Genomic DNA, 14816 nt, shown 5'->3' with positions numbered 1-14816 from the left:
CCGCGCCTTCTGCTTTCTGCGTCTCCGCTCCTTTGTTCGCGGCTAGCCGCGTCCCCCGTTCCCCTGCCCCTTTCTGCGGCTCTTCTGTCTCGGTGCTTTCATTTGCCTTCGAAATGAACTCTGCCTCGTGTTCGCTGCCGCCGGGTGTGCCTCTCTGCCTGCCTTCGCTTTCGCGTCGTGGAGAGCGCAGAAAGTGTGACAAGCAAAACATAATTCAAAAGGAAAACTCAAGTTCTCAAATCCCACTCGGCTCGCGGCCGCTTTCCTCAGCACTGAAGGGGCGCACGAAAGACCCTCCGCCGCCGGCGCTTGAAAAGTCAACTTGACAACTCGGAAACTACCTTGCGATTCCGTCCCTGCTGCTCGCCGGCTTCTCCCATTTCCTTCCTCTTTGACGCAAAAGAAAATGGAGCGGAGTCGAACGACTGCCAGTGCCCACGCCGTCGTAGGGGCGGATCACGGGCTTCAAATTCTCTTTTTTTCACTCTCTGTGACCCTGGCGCGGCGTCTCGTCGCGATGAATCAGCTGAATGCTTTTCTCGCAATCCCAGCGCGTTTCGCGCGACTTCTCTCTCTTTGAATCAGCCAGCCGTCCTCTACCCCGAACCCGCGAGCAGTGTGGGGTCGAACTGGACGCGCTTCTCGCCCGCGGGTCGCTCTTCCTTCGCCTTGCCACCCGCAGGCGAAACCTGCTCGCTCTCGCTCTTCTGCGTGAGGCACTGGTCGCGCCGCCGGAGCGCAGAGTCCGTGAGAATGTCCACGCGCCCCTGCAGACGCATGTCAGGCTGAAAACAGAAAGGCAGAGGACCCGCCAGACGAAGCGAGTTCAGGACTCGACAGAGCCCAGGTCGAGGCCGAAGGCCTTGAAGGCCGCGCGCTGCCCCTTCGCAGGCGCGGGAGGGAGCCGATCTGTGCGGCGCCTAGGCTCGCCAGAAAACCACACCCGTGGGCACCGAACATCCGACAACAGACATAAATACCGGCAGATATGTACGCCACCTTCCAGGGGAGTGCGCGCGAAGCACCGGAGGTATGTCTATGTTCGCCGAAAACGGGAAATGAAAAAGAACGACTTTTCCAACCCTGAACCCCAAAAAATCTTCTCGAAGTCCCGCAGCTTACAAAGACGTTGCGAGAGAGTATCGCAGGATCCCCAGAAAGCGAATCGAGTTCGTCGCGCAGGCGAGAGTGACGCAACCTGCGAAAAACAAACAAAAAAGGGAAGCGAGTGGAGCAACCGCCATATCTCCAAGGACGCATGCAGATCGAAATCCGAGTTGCCTGTTTTCGTCTCTCGCTGGCGTTGTGAGGAAAACAGCAATCGATCTTCTGCGCCTCGCGGGCTCGACAACGCGAACAGAAAACGAAAAAAGTGAATGGAGGGCGGCGCGAAAGCAGGTCGGGCGGCAGAGAGCTGGAACCGGGGACGCGGCGTCGAACCGAAATCGGTCAGAAAAAGAGACAAAAAGGTTTAGAGGGAGGAAGGGCCGCAAAAAAGAAGACGCGAAAGGTCGGTCTCTCGAGGCCAAGGGGCCGGAGGGACCTCTGACTGATGCTGCGCAGGAAGAGGCGAGAAAAAAGTCGGATGACAAGAGGCTCAGATTGGAGGAGCTTTGCACTTACCAGGCATACAGGAAGTCCGCAGGGGGCAGCACGCTGCGGAGATACTGCAGAAAGGATTCGCTCCACTCCATCGTGTCGATTTCTCTCTGAAGCTCGAGCTGATGCGACAAGACGACGCCCATCTTGTCTTCCGAGCAACCCTGCGCAAGCGAAAACCAGTTCAAACGCAGAAAAACACATCGAGAGAATTAAACAACGGACGAGCCGAGCGCCGCTCCAGACACCCGCAGGCCCTCACATGCCAGGCTCAGCAAAGCAGAGGTTGCAGCGACGCAAGGCAGCTGGACGCGCCCTGTTCGGGGCGATTGTGCCAGAATCTCGCGAGTCAGTGCTGCCAATAGAATGTGCTCTCTGATCCGATTGCGTGACAACTACACTCAGTGGGGCGGCTTGATAGAGCTGAAGCTGTTCGATATGTTGTGCGGGCTTGGAAGCTGTAGACATGCAGACTGCTGATTTAGCACAGACACCGGGGCAATCCACGACTGCGAGAGGCAGACACAAGGCAACCAGTCGAAAGCGAAGTGGCCTTGCCTCACATGCAGTTGAGTCATGGCTTCCTCGAGGATCGCGTAGCATCTCTGCTCTTCTTCGCGACAGTTTCGCCGCACATCGCTGCAGGCACAGATGTGAAATACACCCACAGAGAGATAAGAAGAGATATCAGTACATGACTCAATGAACACACAAACACACACACACAGACATGATAAGGAGAGAGATAAATAGAATGAAGGCCTTAATAGACCAAATAAGAAGAAAGATTAGTGGGCAGGTGAAAGTTTATATAGACGTACAGACAAATAGCTAGATATATAGATGCGTAGGGCAGCGGATTCAGCGCAGTGAGAAAGGTAGAAACGCGAACATCCTAAACAGATGCTCAGGAAGTGACTCACTCGAGCATGCGCTGAATTTCGTCGAGACGCTTTTCCAGTTCGGAGCGGCGCGCGGCGAGAATGAAATGGGGTTTGCGAGCCATCTGCAGGATCGCTTTGTACGGCTTGTTCAGCGGCATCAGGGAGCGGCCGCCAGCCACTGCAAACCAAACGAGAACAAAGCGTGACGGAAACGCGCAAGGGGCCTGACAGAGGACGACGAAACGTGGCAAGGGCGGCGGCGTTTTCTGCTCGGCGCCTGCGTCTATAGGCCTCGGTTTCCGAACGCAGAGACACGCCGTCGCTGAGTCGTTCTCGACGCCGTAGAGGATCTTTGTCTCGAGCGGCACGCAATTTCTGGCGGAATCCACAGATCGCGAGCTCAGTCACGTTCCGCTTGGAGCAATCCCCGCTCGCCGCCCTTCTTCTGGCTACTGTGCGAGCAGAATGAAACGCCCGCTCCGGCGTCCCGACGCCGCTGGCGCGCTCACCTATCGACCGCGGGCCGGAGCTGCCGACCGACTTCCCCGGCGCGCTGTGGAGGTGGTTTCCGCGGCAGAGCCGGCAGACGGGAACGTGGCAGATGGAGCAGAAGAGCTCGTAGAGCTCGCCAGGGTGCAACTTGCAAGTCCCGAAGGGTCGCGGCATCTGAAAACAAAGACATCTGCGAAGCGGCGCGTGTGGGCCGCGACAAGGCAAATGCGCACGCCTCTGCCGAACTCAGCTCGCCCTCCCCCCCCCCCCCCGCCCCCCCCCCTTCTCCCCTGCCGGCATGGCGCACGGGACTGAGCGGCCTGCCTCGAAGGGAACGGCGGCAGCGAAGTGCAACGAATGGGAAGCGGTGCGCGAAGCGAGAGCGGAGTGCGAGGGGAGGGTTGGCAGCGGAAAAAAGCAGACTGCACGACAAAGCTCGGGCCGTACCTCATTCAGCGGGACGCGAATGTGGCGTGAGACGAGTTTGTTCTGCTTGTGAATGAGCTCATCGCACGACGTGCACAGCCTGTAAACGAACCACTCAAAAAGGTCACCTCCGCGCCGCCAGTGAAGCGCCTTCCGGCCCTCCACACGCACGCACGCGCGTCTCAACCGCCTCCTCTGCATCTCCGCGCATCTGGCGACCTGTCTCAGCGCGTCTTGGTGGTGCCGCACCCCCCCTCGGCGGCAGCGCGACGTCTTAAAGCCAAGGCACACGAGTCGCCTCTCGCGAGCCAAAGTGCATTCGGCTCTCAAGCGAGGACGGAGCCTGAGAGACGCGTGGGTCGGTGGAGTGTATCTGCAGCTCCGGAGCGACAAAAAAGTGCGCGGACTGTCAGCGGCTCTCCACCTCGCTGCTTACCGCGCGATGTCTGCAGGGCACCAAATGCAGGCGGGGTTGTCTTGACAGTTGTCGCAGAGCGGCACGGCAAAGAGCTCCTCGAGCGCAGGATCCATTTCGAACAAGAGGAAAAACTTGGGAAGCACCTGCAGGGGGGAACACATATGGACGCGACGCCAAGTCGGGCAACCGCGTGAAAACAATCGGGGACACCCCGAGCCGCACCGCCCACCCCCACAGACATTATAGTTCCTACACTCTGGAAGATGACTCCGATAATGAGATACAGACGTCCAAGTTCTTATGGCTGCAGGACACACCACTCGCGGCTCGCCTCGCCCCTCCGGTCTCTCGGCAGGGCATACCTGCGAGGAGTCGTACACCACGTAGTCGTGGCGGAAGGTATACTGAGGCAAGACGCCCGGGGTGACGCGCTTCCCGTCGAGGACGAGCGACGCCGCGCGGCCGCGCCCCTCGTCGTCGTCGCGCCTCTTCAGCACGCCGTCTTCGCCGTACTTGAGCTCTTCCACCGCCTGGTAGTGCACAGTCAAACTCTCCTCCGGCGGCGGGCAGCCCTTCTCGAGGTACGCGGAGTCGTACTCCCACAGAAGCGAAAAGCGACTTCCGCTCGCCTCCTTCTCGTCCTCGACGACCACAGAGCGGCCGACGCCTGTGGAAGGCGCACACGAGCACGAGGAGACGCTTCAGCCATCCCGCGCGGAGAGAGACGGGCAACACACAGGCGCGCATCGCCGCCTCGCGCACCAGCAGGCATGCAGGCATGCCGCAGCACAGACAACTGCATACGAGGGCGGCGGCGCCGCTCGAGGAGGCGCGCGCGCCTGCACGTAGACGCGTCTGACAAATCATCCCGATGATATACAACCGCAGGTAGCCCCGAAATTAAGTACGTATATGTGTAGGCAGGTGCAAAAGGCGATGGTGGTGCGTCTCTGTTTCTGAGCGGAGAAAGGGGCGTCGGCGCGGCACCCGAGAGTTCCCACGCGGCTGACAGGAGGCTCACCAACTTGGCAGAGGAGGAACTCGAAAACGCGTCTTTCTCCCGTGAGAAGCTGCGCGCGCGCCGCATCGAGGAACTCCCCTCTCTCTTTTTTCGCCTCATCCTGTTGAGCAGCCACTACGCCTGAGGGAAGGAGGCACACCGAACCCGCGTCCATCACACCTCCAACGAAGGAAAACCGTTGCCTATCCGTGCCGCACCATTACGCAAATCGGCTCGCCCACGGCGACGGCGACGCGGCGCGCCGCAGAAGAGACACGCGTCGGGGCTGCAGCGCTCTGCGGCCTGTCTCGCGCCCACGCAGAGCCGCGACGCGCAAGCCCTGAACCCTCGCGCGGACGAGATGCGCCGCCGCAGCGGACCCCGTTCCAAGTCTCGTGACTGCGTCCCGCAGTCACTACGGAATCTCCACAAACATCTAGATAGCGGTGTGCTGTCGCAGGCGTCTGCGTAGACGCCCCAAGGAGGCCCCCAGGAGCGGACGAGTGGAGCGAGCGATCGGCGGCTTTTCGCTGTTCATGCGGTTCGTCATTTGATACCGCAGAGTGGCGCTCTGCGTTTCTTGTCTGTGAGCCCGCGCGCACTCACTGGATGGCAGCAGGAAGGGGTCCTCGGCTTCGCCCGGTCCGCCGCGCATCAGTGGGAACCCAGGCAGGCTGAAAACACGAAAGAAAGCAAATGCGGAGTGAGGCGAGTCTTTCGCTCAGCGCGCAACGACAAGCGCGCCCTCAGGCCGCACAGGACTGGAGAGCGTTCCCTCCAATCTCGGCGTCGCACAGCCCTCCGAGAGTCGCTGCCAGGAACTCCCCGGGGAAGGCTCGCCCGAGCCAGCGCACCGCCGTCGCGAGCAGGGAGCCTACCTGAAGTTCCCAACTGCGAAGCGCATGCCCTGGGTGGGGATTCTCAAGCCGCGGCGCGCAACGTCTTGCAGAGAGTTTTCTTCATCGAGCGAAGTCGCGTCGACAAAGGAGTACGTGAGCAAGCGGCCCTGAGTGGAGCGCGGCAGCGCGCGACAAACCGAGACGAAGCAGATGAGGTCCGACAGGCGACGCACGCAGCTCGCGACGCCGGCAGGACGACATCCCCACACCGGAGCCAGACGCAGGGACAGAGGGCCCCGGCAAGATCCTCAGCCGGCGGCGAGGCCCGGGGGGCGTCCGAGCCGCGACGCGCGAGGGAGTGTGGCGAGACTGAGGCTTCGCGCGGGGTCGCAGCGTTCCATCGTGGCTGGGCGCAACCCCGATTCACTGCAGCCGGCGTCGATCTGGGGGTGTGGAGACTTCTGTTTCGCAGTGTGCGGTTTCGCGGCGGGCGCGCGTCGCTTACCTTTGTGCGCTTCTCGAAGGCGCTAATCAGGTGCGGCGGTGCGATGTTCCAAGCCTGCAGCAGCCGCACGCGCGAGGTGCGGACGCTCATCTGGAGAAGGTACTCGAGAAAAGCCCACTCGTCGGAGTCGCGCAGGACGACTCCCAGGTCTTTCTCGGAGAGGCGGAAATCGCCCCCCGGGTTCAAAGCCATGCTGCTGGAGCGCGAGTGGGAAGGAAAGCGAGCGAGGACTGCCGCGAGGCTCGACCAGCGGCCTCTCGAGGCACGACGCGCGAAAGGGGGCCCCTGCCGGAAAAAGTCCTATGAATCGCTGCGAACGGAGAGTGGAGCGAAAGACACGTGGAGAAGAGGAACCAGAGAGGGGAGGTCAAGACAGCGGGTCGCCTGCGAGGTCGATTCAAAGGGCGAAGAGGCACGGCCGGAGAGGATGGGACACGTGGCGGCGTCTTTTCAGGCCACAAACGGACGGACGAGGCTGAATCAACAGGGGACAGGTGCCAGGCGCAGAACCGCAGAGGCCGCGAAAGACGACGGAGGCGATACAGGCGGCGCGAAAAGCACAGCTGGAAAGGGATCTCCAAATGAAATGGGGAACAGCGTGCCGCGGTGGCGTGGTTTTCCTGTGTAATACTGCAAAGGAAGATGCCTCGGCTCGAAGAAGGGAACGCGGGGCGGACGAGACAACTCGAGTACGGAAAAACGTGGCGTCTGTCTTGCCTAGGCATTCACTTCCGTTCGGTGAAAAAAGGCGGAAAAAGACGGTTCGAAAACAAGCGGCGAGAGGCGCGCAGATGGAAGGGAGACGGCGGAGCAAGATGAAAGGAGCAAACAAGGCGGAGACAGAAACATCGCTGGTGAAGACATAGTAGACGACGCCACGAAGAGCGACAAGTTGGCAAGCGCCACCACGCGTCCGCCGTTAATCAACCGCGAGGCAAAAGACGGCGCGCGGGTCCTCCGTTCGAAAGGGGAGAAAAAGTGGGTTGGAGTGAAGGAGAGCAAAGGAAAAGGATAGCGTGTTCTGCGGGTGGTTCCCGTACAAATTCAGAGGTCGCTAGGGCCGTGTCTCCACTGATCCGCCCGCGAGTTCGCGGCTGGTCTGCTCGTTCAAATGTTCGGCGTCTCTCTCCGGCCCGCCGCCAGACCTGGCGGCCTGATGCTTTTCGGGCAGCCAGCGTGCACTGTCTGGATATTCCATCGTTCTGCTGCTGAGAAACGCAACAAGAGTTGTGGGGCTGTCGCGACGTGGGGAGTGGTTGTATCTATGTGGCGAAATCACGATGGAGCGCACTAGTTTCGCCAGGATCCTGGCGTGTCTTGCTCAGCTGGCTGTGGTGTTCGTGGCCATGGTGTTTTGCCGGGCACGCACGGGGGGTAGCTCGATGCAGCAGCAGCGGCGACTCCTCGAGCTGCCTCGGAAAACAGATGTGAATATCGCTGTAGTGCAGGAGAGAAATGGGCCCCACGGGTGGGACTCCATCGCCCCGGCTACGTCAGTTACGCTCTCGAAGCGTGAGGAACCCGGCGGAGGCTCTTGGATCGAGGAGGATGCCCAAGGCGACTCACAACCATCCGGGGTGAGCCAGCCTGCCACGTTCTTGAGGAGGGTTCAGGATTGTTTCGGCGGTTGCGCAAGGATATGGGGGACCTCGGCGGCGCCCCGTGATGAGAGGACACAGTCTCGTGTTCGTTACGGAAGTAGGCTGCTCCCGCATTGGCGCCGTGGTACGAGGCTCATCACTCACAGTGTAGCCGCTGCTGGTGCATACCTCTCCACGCTGCGTCGACAGCCGAGTCCACCTACTTTCGCTGCGTTCAATATTAATAGGGGCGGTGGCGCATCTCCGACTCTCCACAACGCCCTGTACTTTCGTTACAGAGAACCAGGCGACAGGATACTCGAATATTTGCTATCAAAGCTCCCCCAAGAAGAACCTGTTCACTTGCCTCCTCATGCGGCGGACCTCGATAAAGCTGTGTCGAAGGCGTTCTGGCCGGAGGGCGACGTCGTGAGAGTAGAGTCTGTTCTCCGAAACGCACAAAGGCGTCTGCGCCGGAACCTCGTCACCGGCTGCGGTTCCTCAGGAATTGTGTTCCCAGCGACAGACTTGGATACGCACGAAGACATAGCAGTGAAGATTGTCAGGTATCACCACCAGCCTTCGCTCGAAGAACTGAAGCTAGTAACCATGGAGGCGCGCTGCACAAATTTATTTGAGAAGGTCAAAAGCCCCGATCAAGCGTACGAGCTTCTACGATTTCTGGTCCCCAGTGACGTAGTGAAATTCCCTGAGCGCGGCCTGACCGTGGCCGTTTCCTCTGACGGCTTGACGACGTGGCTTGTGAACTTGTTTATGCTGATGCCGAGAGCTCACTTGAAGCTTACCACGGTCGTCAAAGCTTTGGCGAGCGGTTCTGTGCCTACTGGTCTGGCGTACCATGCTAGACTGCAACTCTCGTCCCACGTTGTGAGACTGGCGGCTAATCTTCAGGACCAAGGAGTCGTCCACGGCGACGTCGCGTTATATAATTTTCTGCTCATGCGCGACGGCCGAATGCTCTTGGCTGATTTTGGCATTGCCTATGCCGCGAGAGAGGAAAGGGCGTCTATCCCGAAAGACTCTGCATCTCACCAGAGAGTCACACCCCGTGAGAGTGTACAAGCGGATTTCTCGAAAGATGCACTCGGTGCAGGCCTGGTAATATATCAGATCTGGTGTGGATACGCAGAAGGTCAGCAACCAGATTTTTCTGAGTGCAGCGGAGTTCCGGATTCTGTGAAGAGCTTGATTCAAAAGTTCGTAGACCCTTCCCCGACGCACCGCGTACTCGCAATGCAAGCTCTGCATACCCCGGAGTACCTCCAGATCAAAAGCGAAATTGCACACGCATTGCCGCTTTACGAGGACACTGCCGGGACATCCGACGCAGCTGAGATGTCTTCAGCAACAGGTGCAAGTGGCGTGTAGGGGCAATCCCTTCCTTGAGAACAGGTCCCCTCATTTCTGCGTTGTCGGGTACACTCTAGCTAAACAATCTCATTTGTAGCACGCGCCCGCATCCATCTCACTAAAACAGTGTGGACTGTCTTTCCTGGCGTGTCTTAGAAACGACATAACAAACAGAAGCACACCACGAAATGCCCGCATAGAGGGAGAGCACCCCTACATGAGGCACACTTTTGTGAGCCTCTGAAGGGGTTGGCGAGCAGCGCGTGAACTATCGATTTGTGGTGAAGCTGGCCACGCAGGTAGCTTTCGCTACCGCTGCATCTCCTGGGAGGCAAGTACTCGTCCTTTGACTGACGCACGTCGGCTGATTTGCCCCGTACGAGTCTTTCGGCTTGTGCAGCAGGTCAGCACGATGCGTGCATATTCCCCGTTGCTTGCAGGTCGGTAAACACATGACCACCGCTTCTGTGTACATCACTTCAACCAAGCTACGACTGGGGGACACGGTAGTTCGCTGTGGTGCCCGTCCGGGTTCCCCTGTGTGCTGTGTCCCTTCTGTAGTTGTGGTTGAACGAGCCACCATAGGACGCGACCACCAGTGGCGAAAGTAGCGCCAGCCGGGAGACGCCAGCGAATCATGATTTGGAGGGGAACTAAAAACCGGTGTTAGAGTTTTGGTTGTTATCTGGGTCCCCCTCATTGTGGTGCTCGGGCGCCTGACGTTTTGTAGATGCTTAATGTTCGCGTGCAGGCCATCCAGGGGCTCCACGTTCCAGAGGTCCAAGGGATCCCGCCAAAATGCGCTTTGTTTTGCTTCTCTATGCCCAACGCAAAGCACTCAGCGCCGATGTGAGAGCAGCGTCCAAGTTTTTGGCAACCCGAAGCAGGCAAAACGCGCGAAAAGGAAGGCAATGCGGGCACAACCTCCGTACGGCACTTAGATGTCGGTTTTTACATAACAACGATCGCTCGATTGGCTAAACGAATAAATAGCATTTCACAGGACATAGAGCCGTGACCTGAGTACATTTTTGCCCGCCTGTATGTGTAATGAAAAGAAGTGCCGTTTTGTCCTGACAGGCAATGTTCGGCCCATGGTACACACAATTTTGGCACTGTGGGGTCAAAACCAGACGCGGATTGATTGTATGCTTCCAGTGCATGATATACAGATATACGCATGCATCAAACTGGGCTTGGAGATTGAGGTGGCCTCGGATATCCCAGTGTCCTGACTGCTATAATTTCGACGCACAGCCTACGCCCCATGTCCCTCAAGAACCGGGCGTCTTGCATCATACGTGGGCGTTCCTCTCGAGTCCCGCTTGGTTCTCGCTTGACCACCGTGATTTGCGAAACGACAGTGGAACTCACGCATTCTCTACGTGATAATAAAAGATGAGGCGTTAGTCGGTCAAGCGGGACTCCCAACAGTGGAGCATTCGCGACGTATTCATTGGCTCTCCTTTCGCCTTTCGAGCCTCTGGACGGAAGTGCCGGGTTCTTGGGAAGAACGACAAACGAGGATCAGCTACAGTGCGGGTGTGGAGAGGCAGATCCAAGCGCTGCGTCAACCCACATTGATGCCTGTCCAACGACAAAATGACTATCGCGACGCACCCTTATTTCTAAAGGCCTCAGCCATGGGCGTTCAGCCGAACGCAGCACAAAACAGAACACATGTGGGGCCGCTGTGAACGCACACGCACAGTTTGAGCAGTCGCCAGGCTCATGTGAAACGTCCCCAAAGTGCCAGAGCTGCGGCGCGCGGAGCGCCACAACGAAGTCATCCAGTGGAATTTGCCCATTGCAGCTGCTGTTTCATGGCGCCTCACAGACGGGCGAGGCAGGTGGCGCTACGGAAACACGTAAAATCAGTACTACTTACTTCCACACGACCAGGACACAACAATAACTCAAGAGATATACGGTCGACAGTTCGGGAACATGCAGAATGGTGTCACGCTTTAATGGTGTTTGCCGGCCGTGATTCGGCTGAATCTTCCCACTGGCGGTCCCGGACTCCTGGCAACTACCCCCCTGAGCTCCACGCGCGTCAAGCGTCAAGCAACGCAGCTAGAGAGGGGTCCTGTGCGACCTGCCGCCGCTCCCCGCTTTGCTTCCGACGACGACAAGCCTCATAAACTCTGCCGGAAAATGATATGACGGGCTGCAGTGCAGAAAAAGCAACGAGAATAACTGTCAACGCACAGAGTGAGCAGGCCACCCTGTCAGGGGAGACACAGACACGCCAGGCGCAAAACAGCGAGGATGTGTGTAGCACGACCATTGCAGGGACGAATTACCGTCGCCACGGAGGCCTCTGCTGGGAGGACAGCACCCTCCGAAGCCGCCTTCTATGGAGTAATATCGCCACTTATCCATGGCGCGGCGACGCGCCTCCGGCAGTGGTTCGATGCCAAGCTAGACCGCCGCGCACTCTCTCGGCTACAGAGAGCAGCGCAGCGTCCTTGGGCGAGGAAGTCAGACGGAAGAGAGACTAGAAAGAAGTAGCCGGGTGTGCGAAGAGGGTAGGGGCACAAATCCACGAATTCCAGTCCGCACTCCCCCTCTCGCGCAGACAGCGCAGCGCATCGCAGCACAGACAGCGTCCCGTGCTCACGCGGGCGGAGCAGGTGAACCGTCCGCAGGAAACGATAGGCGGGGGGCACTCTTAAAGCGAAGAAAAGGTGGCGACGACGGTTGCAGCGTGGAGCCACAAGAGCGCCTCCGCCTTCTCTACGTCATGGACGCCTTCAACATGGCCGCAGCGTCTCTGTTGTTCTTCTGCCTCTATGTTTGCAGCTTCCCAGAAGTACGAGACAGTTTCGGCCATCCTGCGACTCGTGTGACGCCCCGCCGGCAGCCCCTCCGCTTCCCGAGCACTCTGCTCCTCGACAACACCGTTCTGCGACATCCTCGCGCTTCGCCGCGCATCCACGCCGTGTTTCACGCCGCAGTGGAGTGAGTGAAGCAATTCGTCTGCGAGAATCAGCGAGCGCAGCTGCATGGCGGCCGCCTGCAGCGCGGCGAGGTAGAGCGGAGAGCAGGACGCGTAGAACGCCCCGAGACGCTGCGGAACGAGCGACAGGGGACGCGAAAACAAAGGGGTTTGTGGATACCCGCGAGAAGACCAAACACAGATCGAGGAGCTCCAGCAAGAGACGAACCGCGCAGACTGCGTGGTTTCAGCTGACAGAAGCTTGCCGGGCAGCAGAGCGAGGGCGCCGGGGGAATTCAATGAGCGCGAATTCAAGCCAAGACCACCGAACGCGGCGCGGCAACGGGGGCAAAACACGAAACAGAGAGCTCGTTCCAAGACGCATAGCGCGAGACCAGCGCGACAGGATAAGAGCACAAACATGGCAGAGCCATGTGCCCACTCTCTACGCCACCGGGACAATAGCGCGGTCTTCTGACTTCTCTTCTCGCTTTGTCTCTCGCCCCCTTCGCTTCGCTGACAGAATGTAGGGGTAAAGGCTGCATCGACGCAAAACGCAGACTTACCTGAATGACTTCGGAGTCCTGTTGCGCGAGACATAAACCTCTGGAGCGCTGCAGAGGCTTTCCTGCACATCGCCGGCTCTCAAAGGATCGCACGTGCTTCTCCAAAATCTCTTCTTCTCGCCTCCGCACTTCGTCCCTCCACGTCCCGCATAGTCTCTCCCGCAAGAAGCTCGACGCTGAGGAGAAGCTCTCGGCGCCCGCACCCCCGCCGGAGGCGAGACTGGAATGCGCAGACGCGGAGGAAGGCGCCAAAGCGCCCGACAGAGGCGCCGCGCTCGCGCAGGAAGAAAGGGAGGAAAACCTATCGCTGCCTTCCGCTTCTTCTTCAGCGCCGTCTTCTCTCGAGAGGGCCGTGTCCCCGTGGAGAAGCGACGCAAGCGTGGCTGCTGTCTCTTGGAGATTTTCCTCGATCAAGTCCGCCGCAGTGAAGACAATCGACGACACAGGCTGACGTAGCGCGAAGGGCCTCTCTTTGATGAAGCGCTGGAGCCGCGCATTTTGCACCAAAAGCTGCTCTTGTCTCTGCTTCAAATCTATTCCCTTCTCGCCCTGCGGAACTGGCGAGTCTGCGTTGCCTCGCGCTTGCTCAGACACGGCCTCGCCGGAAGAAAGGACCGACGGCGCCGAAGGTGCAGAAAGAGCAGAGCGAGGACTCCCCCCAGCCACCGGATGGGCGGCGACGCACCTGCGAAGGTCTTCGCGCAAAGCCAGCTGCTCGGCGGCGAGAACGAAAGCGAGATCTCGAGAGGGTAGCAGGAGATCGCGGCCCCTAGGCGACTTCACAGCGTCTCCGTCGAGGACGAGCCGGTAACGGCACGCGCCGGAGGGCGACGCCGCGGCCTCCCCCGCTGACAGAGCGTTAGGCGGAAAAGCGTCCTCAACGCAAACTTGCGGGTCATAAGACCCCACCCCGTTCAACTTCAAGGATCGCAAAAGCGCGCGCCCGACAGTGCCCGAATGTCCCGTCGAGAAGTGCCTAAAGCCCGACGCCACTCTGCACTTCGTCATTTGCCCCTGCCTTCCGTCAATCCAGCCGCCACCCTGAAACAGGTTGGCGGGGTACGGAGACTCGCTGGCGCGCGCCTTAGCAGCGCCCGCCTCCAGCCTAGCTCCTGCGAAGGCAGGCGACCTCCGGAGGTCGCCCCCTCTGCTGCGGGCGACGACGTGCCTCCCCCTCAGCTCGCGGCTCTTCGGCGCGCCCTCCTCCTGGGTCTCACGCTGCGCGCCTCGGCGCGCGCAGCGGCGCAGCAGCTCCACAGCAAAGGCGGGCGTCGACGCGCGCGCAGGAGAAGCCGGATGCGACAGCCGCATGCACGTCTCCTCTGCAGACGCCAGACGGCTCCGCCGCTCGCCGGCGCCGCCACGACGTCGCTGGTGGGGGCCGCTCGCAGAGGCGCCTGCAGAGAGCCGGGCGAGCGGCGGTGCTCGAAGAGCAGCATCTCGCAGAACAGACTGCGCGATAGCGGCAGGCGTCCTCATCGTCCCTGCTGGAAGAGAGGAGAGGCGGCCTGGGCGGCGCGAGCAGGGGCAGAGCTAGGGAAGGAGAAAAGGAGGGAAGCAGACAGACGGGATGACCCAACTGGACGAGGAGAGCCATAAGACGCTCACGGCAGGCGGCGAGGGGATACGAAGCCAGGCAAGAGAGACAGAGACACCCAACAAAAGAGACACAGCGGGAGGAACGACAGACAGCTGAGAGAGTGGAATACCTGGGGGATCACAGAGCGAGACGACGGGTGCCGGGGCGCTCAGTCAGACGAAGGGGAAAAAGAGAACGAGCGACGGGAGAAACTTGGTCAGAGGAGAAACGAAGGCGTGTGGCGAGGAGGCGGTGCCAGGAAGAAGAAGCGAGAGGAGACACAGCGCCAAGCCGCGCCGCAGGCCGTTGTTGGGGATTCGGGCTGCTCGCGGCACCCATGCGTTCCCCCGAAATTCCCCCAGAGAGTGTGCGTGAGGCAAAAAGGGGAAGGAAAGGAGGACGGCGGGGACGCGCGGGAGGGAGAGGAGACCGCAGCCGAGTGAATCCCCGCCCCGGGCGTCGAGCCGGACGAAGAAGACCAGGACGGCGCGGGTCAGGAGAAGGCGCGGGAGGAGAAACAAACACGGGTCTGAAAACCCGAGAGACGGGTGACAGCTCTTTTTTCAAAAGAGGCGTCCGGATCCTTCCCTCTCTCTGTCAGTTACTGCCGCAGAAA

The 14816-nt window shown here is 59.8% G+C and overlaps 3 protein-coding genes across 3 annotated transcripts; 1 reads left to right on the top strand and 2 right to left on the bottom strand.

The window, feature by feature from the left end:
* Window positions 1-596: 596 nt before the first annotated feature.
* Window positions 597-6355, bottom strand: BESB_013540 (zinc finger protein; the record flags this gene model as incomplete). Its single annotated transcript, XM_029360084.1, has 13 exons — window positions 597-785; window positions 1123-1198; window positions 1624-1763; window positions 2163-2238; window positions 2523-2661; window positions 2993-3149; window positions 3423-3501; window positions 3838-3962; window positions 4182-4486; window positions 4841-4960; window positions 5426-5493; window positions 5698-5825; window positions 6164-6355. 13 exons carry the CDS (start codon window positions 6353-6355, stop codon window positions 597-599), a joined length of 1794 nt encoding a protein of 597 aa, XP_029216751.1.
* Window positions 6356-7443: 1088 nt separating this feature from the next.
* Window positions 7444-9132, top strand: BESB_013530 (rhoptry protein ROP4; the record flags this gene model as incomplete). The annotated part of the gene is made up of 1 exon (XM_029360083.1): window positions 7444-9132. One exon carries the CDS (start codon window positions 7444-7446, stop codon window positions 9130-9132), a length of 1689 nt encoding a protein of 562 aa, XP_029216750.1.
* A 2656-nt stretch (window positions 9133-11788) lies between these two features.
* On the bottom strand, window positions 11789-14100 carry BESB_013520 (uncharacterized protein; the record flags this gene model as incomplete). Its single annotated transcript, XM_029360082.1, has 2 exons — window positions 11789-12187; window positions 12622-14100. The coding sequence occupies 2 exons, from the start codon at window positions 14098-14100 to the stop codon at window positions 11789-11791; spliced, it is 1878 nt and encodes a 625-aa protein (XP_029216749.1).
* Between the last annotated feature and the right edge of the window lie 716 nt (window positions 14101-14816).

Source organism: Besnoitia besnoiti, chromosome IX (genome assembly GCF_002563875.1).
Source record: "Besnoitia besnoiti strain Bb-Ger1 chromosome IX, whole genome shotgun sequence".
Classification (NCBI taxonomy): Eukaryota; Apicomplexa; class Conoidasida; order Eucoccidiorida; family Sarcocystidae; genus Besnoitia; species Besnoitia besnoiti.
The sequence above is the reverse complement of the archived record's forward strand: the minus strand, read 5'-3'. Positions and strand labels throughout refer to the sequence as shown.